Below are 23,480 nucleotides of genomic sequence, written 5' to 3'. Positions count from 1 at the left end.
AGAAATCTCTGACACATCTCTCCTCCTACCTCACCAAGTGCTGTTAAACCTCCTTTTCCAAAGTAGTCTATTACCATTTCCACCAACCTGGTTCAGCCTCTTCATTTATGTATGGAAAACCCAACAGCTTTGACATTCCTCTAGCTAAACTACTCTTCTGGCCCCTGTACCTCAGGCCATTCATGATCCAGGAAGGCGCTCCACAAATTAAAATCCTGCCAGAATCTGATTTTCTTAACTCGTGGCATCAACACAGCCTCATAGCCTCGGACAATCACATATTGTCTTATGACATTTCTGGGTGTCCTTTTACTATTCATAGAACCTCTCATCTCCAGATCAGGTGGTAAGCTCCTTGGGAGCACACAGCATAGCTTAAAACACTTCTATTTCCTGGTTCATCGCATGTGGCTCTGTCCCACAAACTGGGTTTCCTGACTGCAAACAGGGCTTTCACTGATGCTAGCGGGTGAGCAGGCCAAACTGTGATGGTTTTCTAGAGTATCTCTAGAGAACCTTTAAGACTCCATACACTGGGATGTTACACTGGACCACAGGAGCCTTATCTCTCCAAGATTTTAACTTTCTCAAGGACAAGGACTGTGTCATAGGTCTTTGTTATTCCACATGATCCAACCAGAATAATGCTCAAGAAATACCTGGGTTTCTTGGAGGATACTTTCAATCAATGAGAAAGATACACAACTTGTGAACAATTTTCTTATTGTTAGAGAAGCTGATTTTTTTTTTTTTTTTTACATCTCTTGGATCCTGAAATATAGCACCTAGAAGAAGAGGGATGGATCTGATCATGCGGACTTGTGGGCAAGACCTCTGGTTGGTCAGGAGGGGAGAGAGTAAGGTGCTTTCAATGAAAAGCTAAGGGATTGGGAAGGCTGATCAGATCTCATTTGATCCTAGTTGGAGCTTTAGTTGTTCTTTGCTCTGATGGTGGTGGTCTCTTCATGGTTTCATTTTCTTTTTATATAAAAAGGGTATGCTGCCCTAAACGGTTTGGCTCAGTGGATAGAGCGTTGGCCTGCAGACTGAAGGGTCCCAGGTTCGATTCCGGTCAAGGGCATGTACCTTGGTTGCAGGCACATGCCCAGTAGGGGGTGTGCAGGAGGTAGCTGATCGATATTTCTAATTCTCTATCCCTCTCCCTTCCTCTCTGTAAAAAATCAATAAAATATATTTTAAAAAAATTAAAAGGGCCGAAACTGGTTTGGCTCAGTGGATAGAGCGTCGGCCTGCGGACTGAAGGGTCCCGGGTTCGATTCCGGTCAAGGGCATGTACCTTGGTTGCGGGCACATCTCCAGTGGGGGGTGTGCAGGAGGCAGCTGATCGATGTTTCTCTCTCATCGATGTTTCTAGCTCTCTATCCCTCTCCCTTCCTCTCTGTAAAATATCAATAAAATATATTAAAAAAAAAAAAAATTAAAAGGGCATGCTGTGTGCCTAGAGTCAACAGACCACTGTGGCTAGGTCCTTCCACATACCATCACCGGGCACGTGGATTCCAGCTGCAGGATGGGGACTCCAACTCAGCTACAGAAAAGGCCAGGCCAGGGACTTGGCCACTAAGGCCTGCTTCTCCCCAAACAGCAGATTGACCGGTGCTACGAGCACAGAGCTTGTCAAGTCCATGTCAGTCACTGCCACTTGGTCAGAGGCCATCACCCCCCAGCCTATGATGAGAAACACCTTATTTCTCAGCAAAGACCCAGTTCAAACCCAGTCCCATCTCTCATTTACTAGTGTATCACTTCAACTTCTGCGCTGGTCTTCTAAGCTGTAAAATGAGGATGACACTTGCTCTACTTGTCACGGGATCAGCATGAGAATCGAAAATGAGATGTCTAGGAAAGTGCTTACAGAGCCAGATCATTCAGAAGGGCTCCTCCATGTCTGCTTGGCATTCAAGGCCCTTAGAGATCTGGCCTTTTTTGGACATTTATAAAAGCCATCTCCACTCACATAAACTGCCTGCTCTGGCCAACGCAGCAACTTGATGTCCTGTCCTTGCACACCCTGAATCCATAAGACCACCTGATCCCGGAAACACTGGGCCCCTGCCTCTGCCCAGCCCGCTCTTTCTCAGGACCAACTGTAATGTCACCTCCATTTGCATGGACCACTTGCTGGTAACTAATCTTATATAATCTCTTTCGTGCTACTTTTCTTAATGGGTAAATCGTATGCTTCAATGAAATGGTAAAGCAGAGAGCTTGTGAAAAAAAAGAGAGAGAGCGAGCTTGTCTCATGTTTGTATCCCTAATGGCAGCTCACACAAAGGGATCACTCAACAAATATCAGGGCACATGGATTAAAGAGGCTCTACGCTGGCCAAGGCTCAGGCTCTTCCCTTTGATTCTTGCATGAATAAAGCACAGAGTGAAGGTGCTAGGTCACTTGCCAGGCTTAGGAAACAAAACCCAGAAAAGAGGTGGCACCCACCACTGAAAAACAAGAGATGGAGAGTAGCACAGTTCAAACCCAGTCCCATCTCTCATTTACTAGTGTGGGATTTTGACTTCCGAGCTGTAAAATGAGGATGACACTTGCTCTACTTCCATCACAGATCAGCATGAGGATTGAATGAGATAACGCACAGGAAAGTGCTTTACATGCACTGTGCAGAGTAGTTGGTGTTTGCTATCCCCATGGAGTAGAAAAAAGCTCAGACAGGGGCCAAGTTTTGGCCCAAGGGCAAAGGTGGCTTTTATTTCCTCTGCTGAGGAAGTAGGGGAGGGGGACTTCCCCAAGCACACCAACTGAAGGAAGGGGAGTGTGCCCTCAGAGGAAGAGAGCCGGTTGGTCATTCAGAAGGGCTCCTCCAAGTCCACTTCCTGGCCCCAGGCTGCGGGGTGTGTGCTCTTGAGAGTCACTCCCCTTGGGGTGCCAGCCCTTGCATGAATGGAGGCACAAAGAGGTATCTGCTGGTGTTCACCAAGAGGAAGGGGGGACTGGTGCCCTGACTGAGGGAGCAGAGGACTGGGGTGGTCGACCCCACACCCAATGCCTGCCCAGGATGATAACTGGCGGTGTGACTCTTCTCCGGAGAAGGGCCAGAGAGGCCCAGAGGCATTGCTCGATCTGATGGCTGGTCCTTTAAATGTCCATCTCAAACTGTGACTCTTCACCTGGTGAGAGAAAGGACAGAGGGCCAGGTGAGAAATGGTGATTGTTAGAACTGACATTTGTTTTATTTATTTATTTATTTATTTATTTATTTTTTTTAAATATATTTTATTGATTTTTTACAGAGGAAGGGAGAGGGATAGAGAGTCAGAAACATCAATGAGAGGGTAACATCGATTAGCTGCCTCCTGCACACCCCACACTGGGGATGTGCCCGCAACCACGGTACGTGACCTTGACCAGAATCGAACATGGGACCTTTCAGTCCGCAGGCCGACGCTCTATCCACTGAGCCAAACCGGCCAGGGCTGTTTTATTTATTTTTTAAAAATATATTTTTATTGGTTTCAGAGAGGAAGGGAGAGGGAGAGAGACAGAAACATCAATGATGAGAGAGAATCATTGTTCAGCTGCCTTCTGCACACCCCCTACTGGGGATTGAGCCCGCAACCTGGGCATATGCCCTCGACCGGAATCGAACCCGGGACCCTTCAGTCTGCAGGCCGACGCTCTATCCACTCGGCCAAACCAGCTAGGGCTATTTTTATTTTTCAAAATATATTTTTATTGATTTCAGAGAGGAAAGGAAAGGGAGAGAGAGAAACGTCAATGATGAGAGAGAACCACAAATCAATCGGCTGCCTCCTACACACTACCACTGGGGATTAAGCCTGCAACCCAGGCACAGCCTGACTGGGAATCGAACCGTGACCTCCTGGTTCCTAGGTCAACGCTCAACCACTAGAACTGACATTTTAGAAGCCAGGGAGATGTGTTATCTTTTCATTCTGGTGTTCCTCCAAGAAGAGCAGAGGCCAGATTTATGTTGCCAAGGAGAATGGAGGGAAGGCAGGACTACACTAGGTATTCCTGGAAACATCGATCTGAAGGTGCCCTGTCCAGCTGTGCTCTCTTCCCCAATCCCCAAAGCACAGAGGCCAGGTCTCCCATAGGAGAGGTGATAGTCCTGAATTTTGTATACTTTTTATTATTTTTTATAAGAATGAATGATTACTTGTGAATTGACATAAATACAATTTCATAGAAAAATAGTCCTTAATTATTCCATAGAGCTTTTTGGAGCACGTGTCCCAACTTTTAGTTGAGAAAATGATACCAAAACCTACTCAGCATACTCTGATTGCCCATGGAATAGCCTGACCCTGCAATAATTCAGCCACTCACTGCCCTCACTTCCGTTTCCACTAAAATTTCCAAGGCATTCATGCTGCAGGTTTTCTTTTGAATGGAACTGCCTCATTCAGCATCTCCTGGGCAAGGCCCAAGGTTCTACATAGTAAGATGCCTGCTCTAGCCCCACAGAGATACAACTGGCCTCCCCTCCCTTACCATCACACCCCGTCACAACTGTGAGAAACTACTAGGTTATTATTGTGGGTAAGGTTCCTGCCTGGGGCACCACTGGGCCAACCCTGCATTTGTTATGGCCAGAGCAGCTCTACAAACTGGGAAGTAAGAGAGTATGCAAGTGGGGACAAGGGACAGCCTTCAGGTATTGGCGACTTAACAATTTCAGAAGTGCCCAGCTGGCATGGCTCCGTGGTTTAGCGTCGACCTATGAACCAGGAGGTCAAGGTTCAATTCCTGGTCAGGGCACATGCCCAGGTTGTGGGCTCGATCCCCAGTGTGGGGTGTGCAGGAGGCAGCCGATCAGTGATTCTCTCTCATCATTGATGTTTCTATCTCTCTCTCCCTCTTCTTTTCTCTCTGAAATCAATAAAAATATTTTTTAGAAAAATTTCAGGAGTTGCACTTCCACCCTCAACTTCCAGTCTTTGATTGGCAGCAAAAAAGTAGGGGTAGAAGGCACCGTGCCAACAGCCACGTGAATCTGTTCATCCTTCTCTCCATCCTTTAACACACCGCAGGAAACCCCGCTACGCGGTGCCGTCCTTATTGCTCTGTGTCTCTTCCCACCCTTCCACTGCTCTCCAAGCCTGAAAGGCAAGGCAACTGTCTCCTGGCTGTGGGGTTCCCAAGGTAATTATGATTCATGTCCTGCAGGCTCCTGGTAGATGGATTCTGCTGCTGTCAGCAGAGCCAGCCCAGCCCGAGGTCTCAGCTGCTTCCTGTCTGGCCTGGTGTACTGCCTTCCGGGTGAAGGGCCAGCGAGTTCCAGGCTGACTCGGTTTGTCTGCAAGTGCTTACACTGTATCCTCCCATAGTGGGAGAGCTCAGACACGCTGATGAGCCAGTCACGGTGCCACAAAGATTACATTCACACACACCTCTGCCCGGGGGGCTGTTCTGATGACTTGGGACGAAGGAGATCAGAAGGGCTTAGAGACCCCATGGCAAACCTGCAAATAACTAGTTGCATTTCTACTATTCATCAAGAATCTGGATGACACCCTGACAGAAGGCATCCTGAATGCCTTTCTGAGCCTGTAGATATGTAACTTCCTGGAGGTCAAGTACACCATGTCTTTGAAAAGTTGTCTCCTGCACATGAATATCGTGGATATGTTTCTAGTGTTGCGGATACAAGGTATAGTTTTAGGAACAATTATATAAAGGGGCACACTTAGGAAAGTTGCTATGTGGGGCCTCTTCCATCTCAATCAATCTCTCCACTTAGATTACCCGGTGAGGCCAAATCATCTTTTCTGTGGTTCTTGGGCCCCTTTCATGGGGAAAGTTGGTACTGATGAAAGTTCTCCCACCATTCCCCCAACCCTTAGCCGCCTCCCTCTGGACTCTGAGCTGCTCCACAGGTGAGAGAGTCACCATCAGTCCCTCCCTGGAACGCCCCTTAGTGGCTAGGACTCTCAGGCCACATACATTCCCATCCCAAAGAAGACCCTGGTCAAGCCCGGCCACTCACCGCCTGCTGGCTTATCTTCAGGGCTGTTCTGCAGGTGGTTCTGGCTGGCTTCAGTGGGGGGCTCGTCACTTACAGGACTAGTGACCCCCGGAATGGTGGGCAGGTCCCGTGGGGGTGTTTTGGTCACAGGTGAATTCCGGCACTCCATCAGGAACTTCCGGTCATAGATGATCCTGGTACCTGGAAGGGAACAGGGACACTGGTAGAGCCACTTTGAACCCCCTGCCTGCTAATTTTTCCACGTCTCTGAGGCATGGCGCAGCACAGGCAGCAGGTTTTCCTGTAAAAGCCTGGCCTATAGCCCTGGCTAGTTGGTTGAGTGGCATCCTGTGTACCGAAAGGATGCTGGTTTGATTCCCGCCAGGGCATATGCATGGGTTGTGGGCTTGATCCCCGGTAGCAGGTATGCAAGAGGCAGCCGATTGATGTTTCTCATTCTCTTCCTTCCTTTCTCTCTCTCTAAAAGTAAAATTTTAAAAATATTTTAAAAAAAGACAGACCTATAAAAGGTGGAACGAGACTTATTCAGGTGCGTAGGACTCTGCTGCCACCAAACTGCCCTGATTCCCCGTTACTCTGAGGGAAGAAGGGGCCCACTGGCCACCGACTGAATCCTTTCTCCGCTCAGAGCCTGGCACACCCTGTGCTTACTCCTTAAAGCACACCAATTCACCGACCTAACTGGAGCTCAGCGTTAGTACTTGGACAATCATGTCCCACAGCGGTAAAGGTATGTTTTTTTACTCACTTTTCAATTCCATCCTTATAGCACCCTCATGGGGTATCCAGAATCTTTCACTCCATTTTACAAATGTGTAGACAAAAAAACTAAGTCATCCCCCAGCTGGTAAAAATGAGAACATCCCTGCCTGGACTTTGTGGAGATGAGTGACTCAGAGGTTCCACCTGCCCACAAAAGGGTCTCCGGTTAAGTCCACCGCCCCGTGCCATCCTGCTCTGTCCCTGGCACTGGTTTATCCATTGCTCTGAGGCGTCACCGCACTTCAAGGTTTGTAGATGGTCTGAATTCCATTCATTTTCTTTTTGTTCTCCTTTCACAAGTGTCACCCTAGGGTGGGGACCAAGTCTTATGGAATTACTCACTATCCTAAAACAACACATTGGAACCATCCTGTGATACTTAAAAAGGGGTGTTTTCTAAAGTACAGGACTCAGGGTCCATCAAATGACAGTGAACAGTGAGCGGTTATTCCTGATCACCTCTGAAGTAATATAACAGCTCACTAACATTTGCCGATTGCTCCCTTTTCAACCAAGAGCAGGCCTCAGGTTCAAAGCCTTCCACAGGCAGGGGAATCCAGCTAGAATTTAAAACTGTCTTGTTGTCATTGTATTTCTTTTTATAGTTACTTTCTATTAATGGCAAGCGAATCTGGTTTTCCATATATAGTGGTGGTATCAAATTTCCTTTTAATACATAACAGGATATAATTTACTACAAGGTGGGGCAAAAGTAGGTTTACAGTTGTTTGTATGGAAAATAATACAATAATTAATAAAAAGACAATACATGAATGAACTCTGTTTCACGTACTCACAACTGTAAACCTACTTTTGCCAAACCCTCATTTATGCTAATAAAATCCATAAACTAAGTGATGGCAGAGGCATCTAAGACAACCACCACGGGGGCATTTTAGCTGCAGAGGGTAAACGGTGGTGTCCAGAAAGGCCGCTGACAAGGCACCAGGTGGGGGAGGGAGAGAGACCACAAAGCCACCTCTGATTCAGTTGGGAAGGACGAGGAACGGAAGCTACAGATCAATGTGGTGGAAATGTTTCCTACGAAGCTCTTGGGCTTGTTAAGCCTTTTTCCTTCCATCCCTTCATGGGATTCACCGCTATACAGCTTCAGTTAACAGTGATCTTCTGGAAATTCCCTACACCTCCCAGAGATGAGAAAAACGTAAAAACACACACACAGTTCCATATTGTCAAAAATAGGAACTCTTGGCTGGAAGGCTGCTGTGGCCTCCTGGTGCTGGGGACTTGGCCTGCATTTAGGGACAGGAAATGGACACCAGAGGGGATGCCAAGGTCCCTGCGAGGTGCTGAGCAGCAGTGCTGGAGGGTGCTGTCAGGTGAGGTCTCCTGGGGAGTGTGGATATCACACCAGGTGGTCTCCATACAACCCTCTTTAGCCAAGGGCCTACTTCCTCTCTCCATATTTGGGAATATGACCCAACTCCACTAGGTTTCTACAAACAAGAGTTGTTGTTTTTTTGTTTGTTTGTTTTTAAATATATTTTATTGATTTTTTACAGAGAGGAAGGAAGAGGGATAGATAGTCAGAAACATCGATGAGAGAGAAACATCGATCAGCTGCCTCTTGCACACCCCCTACTGGGGATGTGCCCGCAACCAAGTTACATGCCCTTGACCGGAATCGAACCCGGGACCTCCCAGTCCTCAGGCCGACGCTCTATCCACTGAGCCAAACCGGTTTTGGCCAAACAAGAGTTTTTGAGGATCTAACAGGCTTCAAGATGGCAGAGCCCAGCAGTTTTCTTGCTGCTCCTCTCAAAAGTCATGTAAAACACTAAGAAACAGAAGCACAGGCTCCAACTTGGATGCAAGTGAGGCTCCAACTATTCCCAAATCACAATATATAAAGACAGAAGGTGAATGGAGGAGTGGTTCTAACAGAGGGGAAAAGGTGGCACCTAAATGCAGAGGTGGGGGTTATAACGTGAAGATAACCCCAGGGAGGTTTAGGGATTAGAAGCATAATGGGAAAGGGAATGGGGGCCGATAACAGGCAGGGCTGCCATGTGCTCCTCACCCCAGGAGGGAGGGGAAATTAAGTTAAAGGTGACTTTCTGAATGGTGAGCCTCAAATCCCCTCCCCTGCTTCAGGATAATGAGTAAAGATAAAGCCCTACAGAAACAGATCTGGAGAGGGGGTTCCCCAGGGGAAAAAAACCTCAGCTGGCCACCAGTCTCCAGAAAGCTCAAGGGGCTTCCAGTCAGCTCTTGAGCATTTTACTCTGAAATATAAACCGCCAAATGCCTCCACACATTTCTGACAAAAACTTACAACATTGAAAGAAAGATCTGGATAAATTAATAGGAGGAAACAATATAGGAAGCAGAAGATTTTAAAGAACAGAAAGACAGATGAATAGGCAAAAAGATAAATTAGAGATTCAATATTGGATAATAGGAAGTCAGGAAAGAGAGAAGAAACTGATAAAAGGAGTTTACTTAAATAGAAAAAAAGAGAATTTTCCTGAATTAAAAGAGGGTTTTCCTGAATTTCCTGAATGAAATGCCCATTGAGTATCCAGTACAATTAATTAAAAACACTAATTACTATTCATCATAATATTTCACAATACTAAGGATAAAGAGAAAATCCTAAAATCTTGCAGGAAGAGGGGAAAAAACACAGATGCACACAAGGACTGGGAATAAGAATGGCACAAAAATTTTAATGGCAACACTGGAAGCTTGCCATTGTGTCAAGTTTGAGGGAAAATTCATTTTGACTGCGTTTTATACCCAGCAAACAACTAATCAAGTAAAGTAGAATAGAGATATTTTCAGAAAGCGATAGGAGGATGTATTCTTTCAAAATTAGAGAAAGATGAGAGGCTTCTGGGAATCCTATGTCCATAGCTGTGTGGCAGGTTCAGAGAAGCCAAACTGAATTAGTTTGAAAAAAAGGGAAAAAAAATGGACTCATAAATTGAGAAGTCTGACTGTGTGTGTAAAGCCATAATAAGAGGTGCTAGAGCCCTGGCTGGTTTGGCTCAGTGGATAGAGCGTTGGCCTGCAGACTGAAAGGTCCCTGGTTTGATTCCCAGTCAAGGGCACATGCTTGGGTTGTAGGCTCGATCCCCAGTCGGGGGCGTGCAGGAGGCAGCCGATCAATGATTCTCATCATTGATGTTTCTATCTCTCTCACCCTTCCTCTCTGTAATCAATAAAAAATATTTTTTAAATAAAGAGGTGCTAGAGGGCATGGGAAGATTTATTGACTAAAAACTAAGCATATTTTTATTTATTTATTGTTATTATTTTTAAATATATATATATATATATATATATATATATATATATATATATTTATTGATTGATTTCAGAGATGGAGAGAGAAAGAGAGAGAAATGTCAATGATGAGAGATAATTATTGATTGGCTGCCTCCTGCACTCCCCACACTGGGGATTGAACCCACAACTTGGGCATGTGCCCTGACCAGGAATCGAATCTTGACCTCTTGGTTCATAGGTCGACACAGAACCACTGAGCCATGCCAGCCAGGCAAAACTGAGCACATTTTTAAATGAAGCAATTTTTTTTAAGTTTTAAAAAATAGAAACTCCATACTTGGCTCATGGAGTCATAGCAATAAAAGTTATGAATATGTGTTTTTAAAATTTTGTGCTATAATTATATTGGGAGAATGGGAGGAGAGAAAGGGTGGTGTATACATGCCAATAAATTATCATCTATCAAAAAAGCAAGTCAATCGATGAAAGAGCTGAAAAATGTTGTTAGTTGTTTCTGAAGGGTGAGATGGGGGTGGGAGAGGCAAGAGGTTGCTGTTTTGTTAGAAGCCTTTTAGTACTTTTGAGTTTTAACTATTTACATACAGTAACTTTAAAATACTTTTATTATGAAAAAATCAAGCATATACAAAAGTAGACAGAATAATCCTATATAATAAAAGCCTAATATGCAAATTGTCCCCTCAACAGGGAGTTCAACCAGGGAGCGGGGCTGGTGGCAAGGGGTGGGGGAAGGGAGGATTCCTCAGCCGGCAGCTACTAGGGACCCTACCCATGCACGAATTTTGTGCACTGGGCCTCTAGTATAATTATACACACACACACACACACACAAACAAACAAAAAAACTTTAATTTTTTTTTAAAACTAAAGAACAGGTTAAATAAATCATGGAACAGACCTACAGTGCAATGCTGTCTGTGAAGCTGCTGTTTGGAAGAAGAAAAGTGTACATTGTTCACAATATACTGTATGAAGAAGAGTCACAGAACTAACTATATGTGGTTTGTGTTTGGCTACCTCTCGGGGGTAAGATAAGGATTAAAGCAAAAATAAAAACCCAACACAAACAACTGAACATCTTTTACAGTGAGCATTTTTTAAAAATACAAAATTCTAATAAGGATACAAGGACAATAAGCAAACAAATAAGGATATAGGGTCTGAATTTCCTTTTCTAGTAAGTCAAGTTAACACTTTTTTGGTTAGTCCTGGCCAGTTTGGCTTGTTGGTTAGAGTGACGGCCCTCGGACTCTTTGGGTTTGATTCCCAGTCAAGGGCACATACCTGGGTTGCAGGCTTGATTTCTGGTTGGGGTGCATGCGGGAGGCAACCAATTGATGTATCTCTCTCACTTCGATGTTCCTCTCTCTCCTCCCCCTCCTTACTCCCTCCACTCTCTCTAAAGAAATCAATTGAAAATATATCCTCTGGTGAGGATTAAAATAGGTAGACTCCTCCCAAAAGCCCAGGGGGGCTTCTGCAGGGCTGGAGAAGTGGCATGGTGAGCTCACCCTCTTGCACCTCTCTGTGCTGGTGTGTACTGGTCCACGCTACACTCGATCCCCACATCCTGTATTCAAGGATGGGGACTATGTAACCCAGGGACAAGCGTTAACCCTCACCTACACATTATCAATCGTTGTTCAATCCTACGTCCCAAAAGTAGGAGTGCATTTATTACCCACAGAAGCCCTCTGTACCAGCACCATGCTAGGCGCTAGGGATATAAGCAAGTTAGCTCTAGTACGAGCTTCTTGACCTCAGACACTCATAATTTAGTCAGAGAAAGACTGTAAACAAATGAATACAGTCAACTGTGAAGTCTAAAAACAGAGGTGTGTGTGTGGATCACAGAGGGAGAGAGGAGAGATCTACCCTGTGTGTGCCAGTGGGGACAGAGATACCAAGCCCCCCATCAGCCCTGTCTTCCAGCTTCCAGGCAGCCTGAGCCAGAGAAACATCCATGTCACCCCAAACAACCAACAATTCTGCCCTGCCCCAAAGTGAGGGGGCAATAGGGGAGGTGGACAGGGGATAACCTAGACTGGAGAGACTGGAGGTGCAGAGCAGGGGGACCCAGAACATTGTCCCCAGCAGGGCAGGAGGACAGAAGTGGATTCCCCACATTTCAAAGCATGTTTCAAATTGGTGTAGCTGGGATCCTGTTGGGGATAGGGGTTCGGGGGAGGGCAGAGTTCAAGGTTTGGTCTTGAACTGCCTGTAGAGAAGAACTGAGGCTATTTTCTAACTGAAAGGCTTTTTAAGTGAATCACTGTATAAGCCTGTGTGGGGGAAATACAAGTTCAGTGGCTGCAGGAGTTCCCTGCCCCATAGAGAGAGGGGGTGGGGGCAACATCTCAGGATGAATACTTGCTGCTCTTCCTACAGCCTGGTGGTTAGAAACCCAGCTCTCCTATTTGGTAGCTCTCAACACTCTGGGCAAGTTATTACTCAATCTCTTTGTGCCTCAATTTCTTCTTCTGTAGAATGGGGATGATGATGATGATAGTGCCAACTTCAGGGAGTTACTGTGTGGGTTAGAACAGTGGCAGACACAAACCCCCTAGCTATTATGACCTGTATGGCTTCAGGTGGGTGACATATTTCACCATTTATTTGGTCCCATGCACACCAGGGACCAATAGACGGTCAAAACTGGGACAAATCAAGGGAGAGGAAAACAACCCTGGAAAGAGACCTGTGGGGAGGGAGGGGAAGGCTTCCTCCATCCTTTCTGGGCCCAAAGAGACATGCCTCGAGAACCACCACTGGCTTTGGCATGTTTGGTAACCAGTGTCTTTTGGGACTTTAAACTCCAGATGTGCACCAAATACAAGAACGGTATGTTTTCCAAGACATTCTTGGTGGTGAGGACAGTTTGCTTGAAGGTATATAGTGACTTAGACATTCCCCCAGGGTCTGGTTTCCTCACCTGTAAACAAGGGTTGTGGATTAGGCTCATGGAGCTATTTTTAAAGCATGAACCCTGAGCCAGGCTTTATTGGTAATCTCTAGGGTCTGTTCCAGCTCTGTTACGCTGCCACTTATTTTTAGGATCTCCTTGTTGGCAGGTGCTTAAAGTGGTACAAACAGCACGAGGCCTGGAGGCAGAAGTTCTGGGCTCAGACCTGGGCCCACCACGTACCAGCCCCTTGACTCCGAGGGCAGATTCATTCCTCAGCTCTAAGAGGAGGTTACTAATAAAATCCATACCTCACAGGAGCATCATGAAGATGAAATAAGATAATGAATGTCTTGACTCCTTTTATGAGAACAAGCCATTTGTGAGAATAAACCACACAATTGCTATGAAAAGAAAATCAACGAGGAGAGCACACACAAGCAGGCCAGCAGCTGCTTGGAGGCCGAGGAGCATTTACTGATGGCCCCTGCAGCCAGTACAGTATTGCATAAATGAATGCTAAGATTTTCAGGTAAGGTGACTACAGCTATCGCCATCAGTCATCACTGCCTGCCTGTGGGCCAGACCCTGCACTCACAGCCTGACATGCTGGGTCTCAGCGTCCCCCAAAGGGGGAGATATATTACCCTCAACCCATAGACAGGAAACTGAGACTTAGAAAGGCTGCTCCCCACAGCCACCCAGACATCCAGAGGCAGGCCTAGCCTGTCTTATCTCCAGTCCTAAGCACAAATCTCTGTTTAAAGTTAGCAAGGCAGTCACACTGGCAACTGGAAAAATTACAGGAGTCTTCAGACTTTTACTTCTTCTGAGTGTTTGGCCAGAACAGAATGTTCCCTGAGAGACAGACCTGCCTTAATTCCTCCTCCATCTCCCCACAGTACCCGCACGGGTTCCAAAGGCTGCTGGATGTGACTCCTGTAAATTGAGACGAGCTCATCCCTCACTTCCCCCTGGGCCTCCCCTGGCAGAAGCATTCTTCCCCCGAGCAGGACATGAGGCCCAGCGAAAGTACAAGAATGGAATTCCTAGAACTGCTGTTCCCATTCCAGGGAAAGGGAGAGCATTTCACAACAAGGTCAGGGGAGGTTTGAATGCCTGTGCTCAGAAGCAAGCCAGCAGCCTGAGAACAAAAGAATCCGGGCAATTTTAAATTCAGCTCTCACCAGCTCTGGATCAACCTGGAGGCCAGGGCACAGACGTGCCAGGGTCTACCAGGGATCGCCCACCACCATGACCACCAGGCAGGAACCCCAAGTGTCTGGGCAGTGTTCCTGGCTGAGCGGTCTGTTTAGCAAGCGGAGCTGACTTGCCAGGGAGAAAGTCTTGGTGAGAGAAGCATAGTGTGCTCAGTGCAAGATCTTTCTTCACCTCTGCCCCCACCAGCTCTGCAAAGACAACCAAGACCCAGGTGTTTCTCGGGTGCCCGGCATCTCATGAAGCTCCAAGAACACCAACTAGGGGTGATCATCGAGTGGCAAAGGCCCCTTGGTTAGTCCCTCTCTTCTAAGGAATTCCCTTGAAGGGAATAAGGCCAGTTTATTTGAAAATTAAACAGGAAGAACAGGCTTTTACAGATATTTTTCAGAACAAAATAGCTAAAATAATTATTTACTCCCCTCAAAACTTCAAAATGCTGCACAGAGCAGGGTGAAGGGACCCCAGAAATTTATTACTAACAGGGAGAGTGCCCTTCTGAAATGCCTCGTTACACAGAAACACATGGAAAGGGGAGGGGTCTTGTTTTGTGTGTGAATCGTGTCCCCCTGAATTCACAGGTTGAAGTCCCAACCTCTAGTCCCTCAATGTACTTGGAGATAAGGTCTTTCAAGAGGCCATTCAGTTAAAAGGAAGCCATTGGGTTGGGAAGTCACTTCCTTCTACTTTCTCCTCAATAATAACAGAGGAAAGTAATAGCAGGAATACTATTAATTCAATATGCTGGTGTCCTCATAAGCGAGAGAGAGACACGGCAGAGGAACAAACCATGGCCACAACCACAACCATGTTAAGAGGCGGTAAGAGAGAGGCTGTCTGCAAGCCAAGGACAGGGGTCTCAGGAGAAACCAGCCCTGCCTGCACTTTGATCTTGGACTTCCAGCCTCCAAAACAGTGAGAAAATACATTTCTACTGTTGAAGCTATCCAGTTTGTGGTATTTTGTTATGGCAGCTCTGGCAAAGTAATATAGGCTGGCTTTACCCTTTTACTCTGAAGAGCTGAGAAGAGAAATTCGTTTTCACACACACACTCTCTTTAAGACAAGAGACCTGGTTCTTTTTTTTTTTTTTAAATATATTTTATTGATTTTTTACAGAGAGGAAGGGAGAGGGATAGAGAGCTAGAAACATCGATGAGAGAGAAACATCGATCAGCTGCCTCCTGCACACCCCCCACTGGGGATGTGCCCGCAACCAAGGTACGTGCCCTTGACCGGAATCGAACCCGGGACCCTTCCGTCCGCAGGCCGACGCTCTATCCACTGAGCCACACCAGTTTCGGCAAGAGACCTGGTTCTTAACTTCCACACTACATGTATCACCAGGAAACCAAAGGGAGTTTGGAACTCGCCTGTACCTCCTGGTATTCTTACTCCCACCCACTTTCAGACTGCTGGGCTCAAAAACTCAACTCCATCCTATTGCCAGAAAATCAAGGATGTTCAAATGGGAGGGCAGAGCAAGTGTGGGCTCCTCTGAAGAGGGTCCCCAAAGCCCGGCCACTTGAAGGGGAAAGAGAAGGTAGTGGTGAGTAAGGGGAGGCACGACAGGAAGTGGAATGCATTGCCCAGTAGCCTGGCATCATGGCCCCATCTGTATGGTTTGCTTTGTGGAGCTGGACACAAGGCCTTGGAAATGGGGCCGGGCTCGATGACTCAATGTTTTCTGGAAGGTGTCCTCTGTTCTTAAATCCAGAGCGGATTCACGGGCTTATGATTCTGGTTTGCTTCTACCCCTGGCCTTGGCTCTGCTGGCCAGTTAAGTTCCCTCAAAGACCATTTTCTGAGCTTTGGCTGTTATGGAAAATGGTCTGAAAACGTGGCCCCCATAACTCCTCCCATCCCTATTCACACACGTGGCTTCCCTCATTCGAAGGCAGTTATTTCCCCCCTCTTTTTCTTTTTTTTTAAATATATCTTTATTGATTTCAGAGAGGAAGGGAGAGGGGGAGAGAGAGATAGAAACATCAATGATGAGAGAGAATCATTGACTGGCTGCCTCCTGCACACCCCCTACCTGGGACCCTTCAGTCGGCAGGCTGACACTCTATCCACTGAGCCAAACTGGCTAGGGCTCCCCTCTCCCTGAATCTGGGCTAGCCCTGTATCTTGCTTTGACCAACAGAATGCAAGTGATGTTATGTGACTTCTAAGCCTGAGCCCTAAGAGACCTTGAAAACTGCCAACTAAATAAGTCAGGTTAGACTCTTGAAGAAGAAACAGAGAGCTCCCAGCCTTCCTAGTGTCCCCAGCAAAACCCCAGATATGTGGGTAAGGCCATCTTGGACCGTCTAGCCAAGTGCAACCCAGCTGCCAACTGTATGCAGCCAGATGAGAGTGTAGGCAAAATCAACAAGGAATGCTCAAGGAATGCTGTTGAAGTTACTAGCTTTGTGATGGCTTGTTAGACAGCAATAGCCAAGTGATACGGCCATTCTCATCAACACAAGTATCTCTGGGCAGCTGGTGATAATCGGGGCCTGATCTCTGAGCCCTCTCATGAACTTTCATGGGACATTGGATTCCAAGGCCCCTTTTGAGAAGACATCTGCCCATGTCTTTCAGCACCCAAATGCCATGGGCAGATGTCATCTGCTCCTGCCTAGTCAGTGATGGTGGCTGCAAACATGTAAATAAGGAGCGTCAATTCCAGTGTCTGAGACCCTGGCCCCAAAACTAACTTGTTCAGTATAAAAAAGTCACTTCCTTCTACTTTCTCCTCAATAATAACAGAGGAAAGTAATATCAGGAATACTATTATCTGTAACACTGAAATAAGTGGGAAAGTTCAGAGAGTTTCTGCCCCTTGGACATCCCAAGATAAACAATTATACCCTGTAAATGTTATTATTAAGCCAGCTCAGACCCAGGCCTGGTGGTAAAGAAACTAGGTTACCCTGATAATGCTTTCTTTTTTTTTTTTTTTTAACGTTTTTATTGATTTGAGAGAAAAAGGGAGAGGGAGAGGGAGAGAGAGAAACATTGACGTGAGAGAAAAACATTGATCAGTTGCCTCCGGCATATACCCAGACCAGGGACCAAAGTGGCAACCTGTGTATGTGCCCTGATCAGGAATTGAACCGGTGCCCCTTTGGTGCACATGACAACACTCAAACACTGGCCAGGGTCTGAGAATAGTTTCATTCCAGGCTTCTTCTCAACTCTTCACATCCTAAACACCAGACCTGGCACTCACTTGTGGAGATACAGAGATGAGTAAGACAGCTCTGAAAGACAGCTCCCTGGCCAACCTAGGGCACAAACACGTAAACAAATACACATGATTCATTTATTATGAATCATAATGGAGAAAAAACACTGGCATGGATCTAGGTAAGACCAGAAAGTAACACGTTTTTCATTTGTCTGAGCATGCAAGAATCTATGTGTACAAACAAACCACTTTCATTAAAAACTTTCACCTTGGGAAACAATCCTTTTTTCAATACAATCCCCTTCCTATCTCCTCCTCTGGAAGGACACTGAATAAAATCCCCTCCGAGAAAATGCCCCACTACCAACAGATAAAGATGGCGCCACCCTGCTGGCCCTTTCACCAAATTTGGTAAAACTTTATGCTCTTCCAGGAAAAAGAAAATCAAACTCCTCTTACAAATAGTAAGCCCCACCACTTTTGAGGATATTGAAAAAAATATGTAAACCTTTGAATGCAATTAAAACCCAACAGCTACGTCTGCACTATCAGAATGTGAGGCTTACCAGGGTGACTGCTCTGAGTGGGCAATTCTCACCTGAGTATCATACAAGTTCTACTGGTCACAGGGTTGGGGGTATCTGTCTAATTGTTTCATTCTACAGATACAACTTCGATGCTTATAATTCTACTTCAAGTATGTCTTCATCTTCTTCAACTAAAAACCCAATCCCTTAAGGTCAGACTAATTTCAATTCTGGATGTGGTAAATGTCTTAAAGACAGGGAGGTTCGTGGGTATCGGAGCGAGTTTGGGGTGCTCTACAATTAAGACCCCATCAAAGTCTCTAATGAGGACATAGTGTGGAATGTTCTAAATGCTTTAAAAGGAAGCTCAGGTCAGTGTGAAAAGAGGCCCATCCTGTGCTGCAGGGCGGGAGCGGGCTGGGAGAGGTCAATGGGGGGAAAAGGAGACATGTAATACTTTCAACAATAAAGAATTTTTAAAAAAATTTTAATCAATGGAAAAAATAAATTAAAAAAGAAAAGAGGCTTATTGTATTTCCCTCACTGCCTTAATGTCCAACTACTTTTAACCTGTCCTTAATAGTGAGATGTAGTCTCCTCTATGTGACTAAGGCCTCGGGACACCCGTACTCTAGCTTCAGTGCCCAGTGACCTACCCCTCTTCCCGGCACTCTGTTCCATAGCCGAACACTTGGGAGCTGCTCCAAGGTAAGCTTCCCGGGCACAAGTGTGTCTAACCAAACAAGGTGTCATTAACACCTGTAGCCCTACCTGCTTACCTCTGATGAAGTTTATCCAGGTATAGGACTTAAGTATGACTAGTACCCAAGCAACCCCCTGTCGGCTTTGGGGTCAAATGTCTAACATGGAACTGGGAACATGGAGGGGAATTAGGGAGGGGTGGAACAGAGGAAGGTTTCTGACCCATCCCAAACATTCTGCTGGTTTGTGGTGCTCTGGAGATTTTCAAGACTCCATGGGCTCAAATATTCATAAACGACACTCCCTTCAGCAAATTCCTCTTACGTTCTCCAGACATTTAACTTCAGATCAGTGGCTCAGCTCGTGTGTGTGTGTGTGTGTGTGTGTGTGTGTGTTGATGGTGGTGATAAATGACCCTGGAAAGTAAATTGGAGTCACGGGAATGAAGATGGCTACTCCTTTTCCTCCAGGGATAAACACTGCAGTACCATATTCAGCAAGAGTGACTGCTGGACACTTACTTCAGTAGCTCCTGGCATCTCCTGTAAATGAGTGCAGGCCCCCATGCAGACTCTCCAGACCCTGGTTTAAAGACTGATGCCAAACCCGACCTCAAGAGAAGTTTACCTGGATAGAAGAATAATTTTTTTGCCAGACCCCAAGGTGTGAAAAATCATGTTTTACTAATTTCTGAGTACAGTAGCCCCCCGTTATCCGGGGGGGGGGGGGAGGGGGGACACATTCCAAGACCTCTAGTGAAGCCTGAAACCACGGATAGCACCAAACCCTAAGTGACTAACAGGCGGATAGCATGTTCAGCGTGCATATGCTGGACAAAGGGATGATTCACTACCCAGGTGGGACAGAGAAGGATGCCATAAAATTTCATCATGATCTGAATGAGGTGCAATTTAAAACTTTTTTATTTCTGGAATTTTCCACTAAATCTTTTTGGACCATGGATAACAAACCAAGATAAGTGAAACCATGGATAAGTAAGGGACTATTGTGCTTAGTGTGGTGTTTAAAGCGATCACTGGGAGCTAATTAGAAATGCAGAATCTCAGAGGCTACCCCAGAACCTACAGAATCAGAATCTGCATTTAAATGAGGTCCCCGGTAACTCAACTGCGCCCGGAAGACTGAAAACAGCATGCAACAGAATGACCCTTTCTCATTAGTTCAAGCTTCTCTGCCCTGGCAAAGGGTTAGGGTAAAGTGTGTTTTGGAGGAAGATTTCACACCGTGGCTAACGGAGGCAGAGGCAAGCCAGGATTCTCCAGTTACGGACTGTGAGTTGTGCCTGTGCCACTGGACACCCCAGACAAGAAAGACTGGTCTTTAGGCTCCTGGCACTGCTAGCTTTCTCCTGGTTACACTCTGATGCAGAAGCCTCGTCCTCTCTCTCCCAACTAAAGACCCTCAAAGAAAGGAGGATTTGCTGTGGTGTGCCAAAAAACACCCATTTCCCAGTCCAAAGTAGAAGTGGAGAGTTCCCTATAAACAGTACTGCTGGGTATTGCTTCCATTCTGATCTTTCCCCATCTGGCAATAAAGGGCCTCCTGAGCCTTCAGGCCTGCCTCGGTGTCCACCCTGAACGCCCTCACTTGAGGAAATCCCCCAAACTGTTGGGCAAGGTCCTGAAAGACACATCAGGACACAGAAAAAGCAGAGCAGCATGGACGACATAAAGGCCAGCCGGGAAGCAAATTTGAGTCAAGAGTGGCAGGAAGAGTCCCTGGGAACTTTTCCTGGGTCATTTTTAAAAGGAGAGAGAGAACAGCTTTCCCACTATGCTTGGCTGCTATTTCTTGCTCAGCTTGGGAAAAGGTGTAAAATTGGACAACGGACGCGTGTTCTTAAGCTTTAGGGCCTGGGTGCCATGGTCTGTAGAAGAAGGTGGCATGGCTGGACAAGAACATCTAAGATCCCCTAACAATTCTAACTTTGCATGTTTTGTATCAAACAGCCCAAGACCTCCCTGGTGGAGGGACAGCTGCCTGAAAAAATAAGCATGTGGCTCCAAACGCTGGCAGATGCGGCTGCACCCCGCCCCACCCGCACCCTTGTCTCAGCGCCGCGCCAGGATCTGTGGCCGTTTTCTAGTAGTTTGGGCAGGAACAGTAGAGGGTGGGTATAGGAGGAGGAAGGGCAAAAGAGGTGAGGGCAACACGAGGATGGGAGGGACGTGAGCCACGAGGAGGATTTCATTATGCAAACAAGCGGGCAGGTTTCATCAGCGCCTCTGCGCCGGGGCTCCGGGGTTGGGAGGGAATGCCTGGCTCCGGAGGGCAGCCCAAGCTGGCACCAACCCGTGCCAACTCAGCTTCCTCTTCCTCATCCATTCTTAGGGAGGTCACACGGGTCCCCCCTCCCCCCGGAGGGAGGGACGTGTTTTTCTGCACAGCCCTGCCCGTACCCCAGGTCCCTCGGCGGAGTTCCCACACACGTAAGTGGGCAATCTGCCACAGGTGGCGGCGAGGCTGCTGGAGCAGACGAGCACCCTCAGCCCCAAACCTCCGTCAGAGGGTGCTTGCCCGACGCAAAACTCGGGGGAACCTCGGGAAGGAAAAAAGAGTCTACACGAGGCATTTATCCCAACAGAGGACCCCCACCTCCCCCCAAAACCAATCCCCAGGCCAGTCCTCTCCTTGATCGGTGGGCACCCTGATCCCAACGCCTAAGAACTGCCCCCAACACCCACAAGGTGCAGCACGCCTCGGCAAGTGGCAATCCTGGAAGCGTGCCTATCTGGGTGGGGGGCGCTCAGCCATCTCCCAGAAGGAGGGAACTAATGGGGCAGTTTGCAATCCCGGCTCTGGAGGACGCACTCAGAGAGCAGGCAACGGGACGCGGCCACCCGCTCGCTCCCTGTGGTGACCCTCGCTGCTTCCCTGAAACCCCTTACCCTGGTTTCCCAGCCCCCGCGCCCCTGGGTCGGCTGGCCCGTCCAATGGGCGGTGGTCGATCCCAAACTCCGCTCGGCCAGTCCTCCTCCCGCCCGCACCCAGACCCCGCGAGCCGGCGCCTACCTCCCGGGGTGGTGCTGAAGAGCGTGCCGCCGGGGGTGGTGCTGTAGTCCCCGGGGGGGAGCTGCACGCCGTCGCTGAGGACTATCCGGTGAGTGGCGGGGATGGCCCGGCTTGGGGTCTGGCTGCAGCTGCTGCCCCCGGACATGGTCTTCCGCGCGTAGTGCCGGCAGCCAGAACGTGGCCCTCCTGCTGCTGCAGCCTCGATCCAGCCCACCCCGCCCCGCCCCGCCCCGCCCCAGGCCGTCCCTTCCGCCTCTTTCTCTCCACCGCCCCTGGGATTTGTAGTTCCGGGCTCTGCCGCCGCCCCTCCCGCCTCCGAGCGGCTCCTTGCAGGTCGGTTCCTCCGCGTCCCAAAATGGGAGGCCCCCTACTGACCATCTCCTGCGCGCACGTGCCCCGACAACCCCTTTTTCCTGCCCCTTGCGCTCCTGGGTCTGTCCTGGCCACACTGGCGGGGACGGGCGTGGGGGGTCGAGAGGCTTGCTTGGGTTAGTGCCTCGCTGGGTCGGGGGCGTGTCTCCTCGCTCTGCCGCGGGTCCTAGGCGACCCGCGCCTTTCTGGGAAGACTTGCACGAGGGTTTCAGGCCGGATGTTCCCGTCAACCATCCTAGTTTTATGCTTTAGTTCCTCAGATGAGAAAGTCGGATTGACTGGTCATTCACCCCTCCTTTGTTTATTGAGCATTCACGTTGTGGCAGGCTTTGAAGAAATGGCCAAGAATGCTCGCTCCAAGGCATTGGGGAGAGTGTGGGAGAAGGACACGTGAACAAGTCACCTAGCTGGGCTAAACCTACTAGTAGGACGAGGTGGAGCGGGGTGGGATTGGACAGTCATGAGGCTGGAGTAGGGGGAGGGGTAAGAGTTGATCAAAGAAGGTTCCTTGTAGCTCTTTGAGTTGGGTCCAAAGCCCCGCAGGCTGCCTGACATTTAGTAGGCACTCCTTGAATGAAGGAATGAATCTTCAAGGAGATCCCTAAGTGGAGAGATAAAAATGCAAGGAAGATGGAAAAGCCTGCTGGGTGAGAGAACAGTTTCTGCCATTGTGGCCACAACTTGGAAAGAAAAAGGAGAGAAGAGAACAGTTTAAAAGGAAATTTGGGGCCAGATTGTGAAGGTTCTTTTTCAATTTTGCCAGGGTGTTCAGAATTTGTCCTATGAAGGCTTGAAATATCAGAGATCTTTTAAGCTGGGGAGTGACATGATTTAGTGTTGTTGTTGTTTTTTAATATATTTTATTTTTTTTACACAGAGGAAGGGAGAGGGATAGAAAATTAGAAACATCGATCAGAGAGAAACATTGATCAGCTGCCTCCTGCACACTGGGGATGTGCCTGCAACCAAGGTACATGCCCTTGACCGGAATTGAACCTGGGACCTCTCAGTCCACAGGCCAATGCTCTATCCACTGAGCCAAACCAGTTAGGGCTAGTGTTTTTTTTTTTTTTTTTTTTTTTTTAATAAAGAAAATTGGTGGCTTTGGAGTTAGAATGGACCGCAGGAGGGTGAGGCCCCAGGTCACTCCTGAGCTAAATCTAGTCCTACACTGTCTAGTCAGGTAGCCACCGGCCACATGTGTTTGGGAAGAACTTGACATATGGCTAGTCCACATTCACAACAGTAAAATACATACGAGACTTCAAAGACTTAGTATGAAAACATAATTAAAATACCTCAACAATTTGTTTTATATTGATTTCATGTTGAAATAGTGTTTTGACTATATTAAGTGAAATATATTATTAAAATTAATTTCACCTGTTCTTTTAGTGGGACTATAAGAAATATTATATACATATGGCTTGTCATATATTTCTGTTGGATAAGCGCAGCTCTAGAATGAGGTGATATGAAAGCAATCCCAAAGGTCTTCCCAGAACTCTCCTCCCAGAAAACGCTGGAAT

The 23,480-nt window shown here is 47.4% G+C and overlaps 1 protein-coding gene across 2 annotated transcripts; it reads right to left on the bottom strand.

Annotated features, from left to right (window-relative positions):
- Window positions 1–708: 708 nt before the first annotated feature.
- Window positions 709–22,070, bottom strand: EIF4EBP1 (eukaryotic translation initiation factor 4E binding protein 1). 2 transcript variants are annotated; one of them, XR_013960190.1, is made up of 4 exons: window positions 21,580–22,070; window positions 5,988–6,167; window positions 1,449–3,144; window positions 709–1,220 (listed from the first exon to the last, which is right to left on the bottom strand). XR_013960190.1 is itself a non-coding variant. In XM_080661372.1 (3 exons), the coding sequence occupies exons 1-3, from the start codon at window positions 21,722–21,724 to the stop codon at window positions 3,113–3,115; spliced, it is 357 nt and encodes a 118-aa protein (XP_080517498.1). In that variant the 5' UTR covers window positions 21,725–22,070; the 3' UTR covers window positions 758–3,112. The 2 variants fall into 2 exon arrangements, 1 of the variants encoding a protein (XP_080517498.1); XM_080661372.1 differs by having other exon boundaries at window positions 758–3,144.
- Window positions 22,071–23,480: the final 1,410 nt, after the last annotated feature.

Source organism: Plecotus auritus (assembly GCF_963455305.1).
Source record: "Plecotus auritus genome assembly, chromosome: 3".
In the NCBI taxonomy this organism is placed as follows: Eukaryota; Metazoa; Chordata; class Mammalia; order Chiroptera; family Vespertilionidae; genus Plecotus; species Plecotus auritus.
The sequence above is the reverse complement of the archived record's forward strand: the minus strand, read 5'-3'. Positions and strand labels throughout refer to the sequence as shown.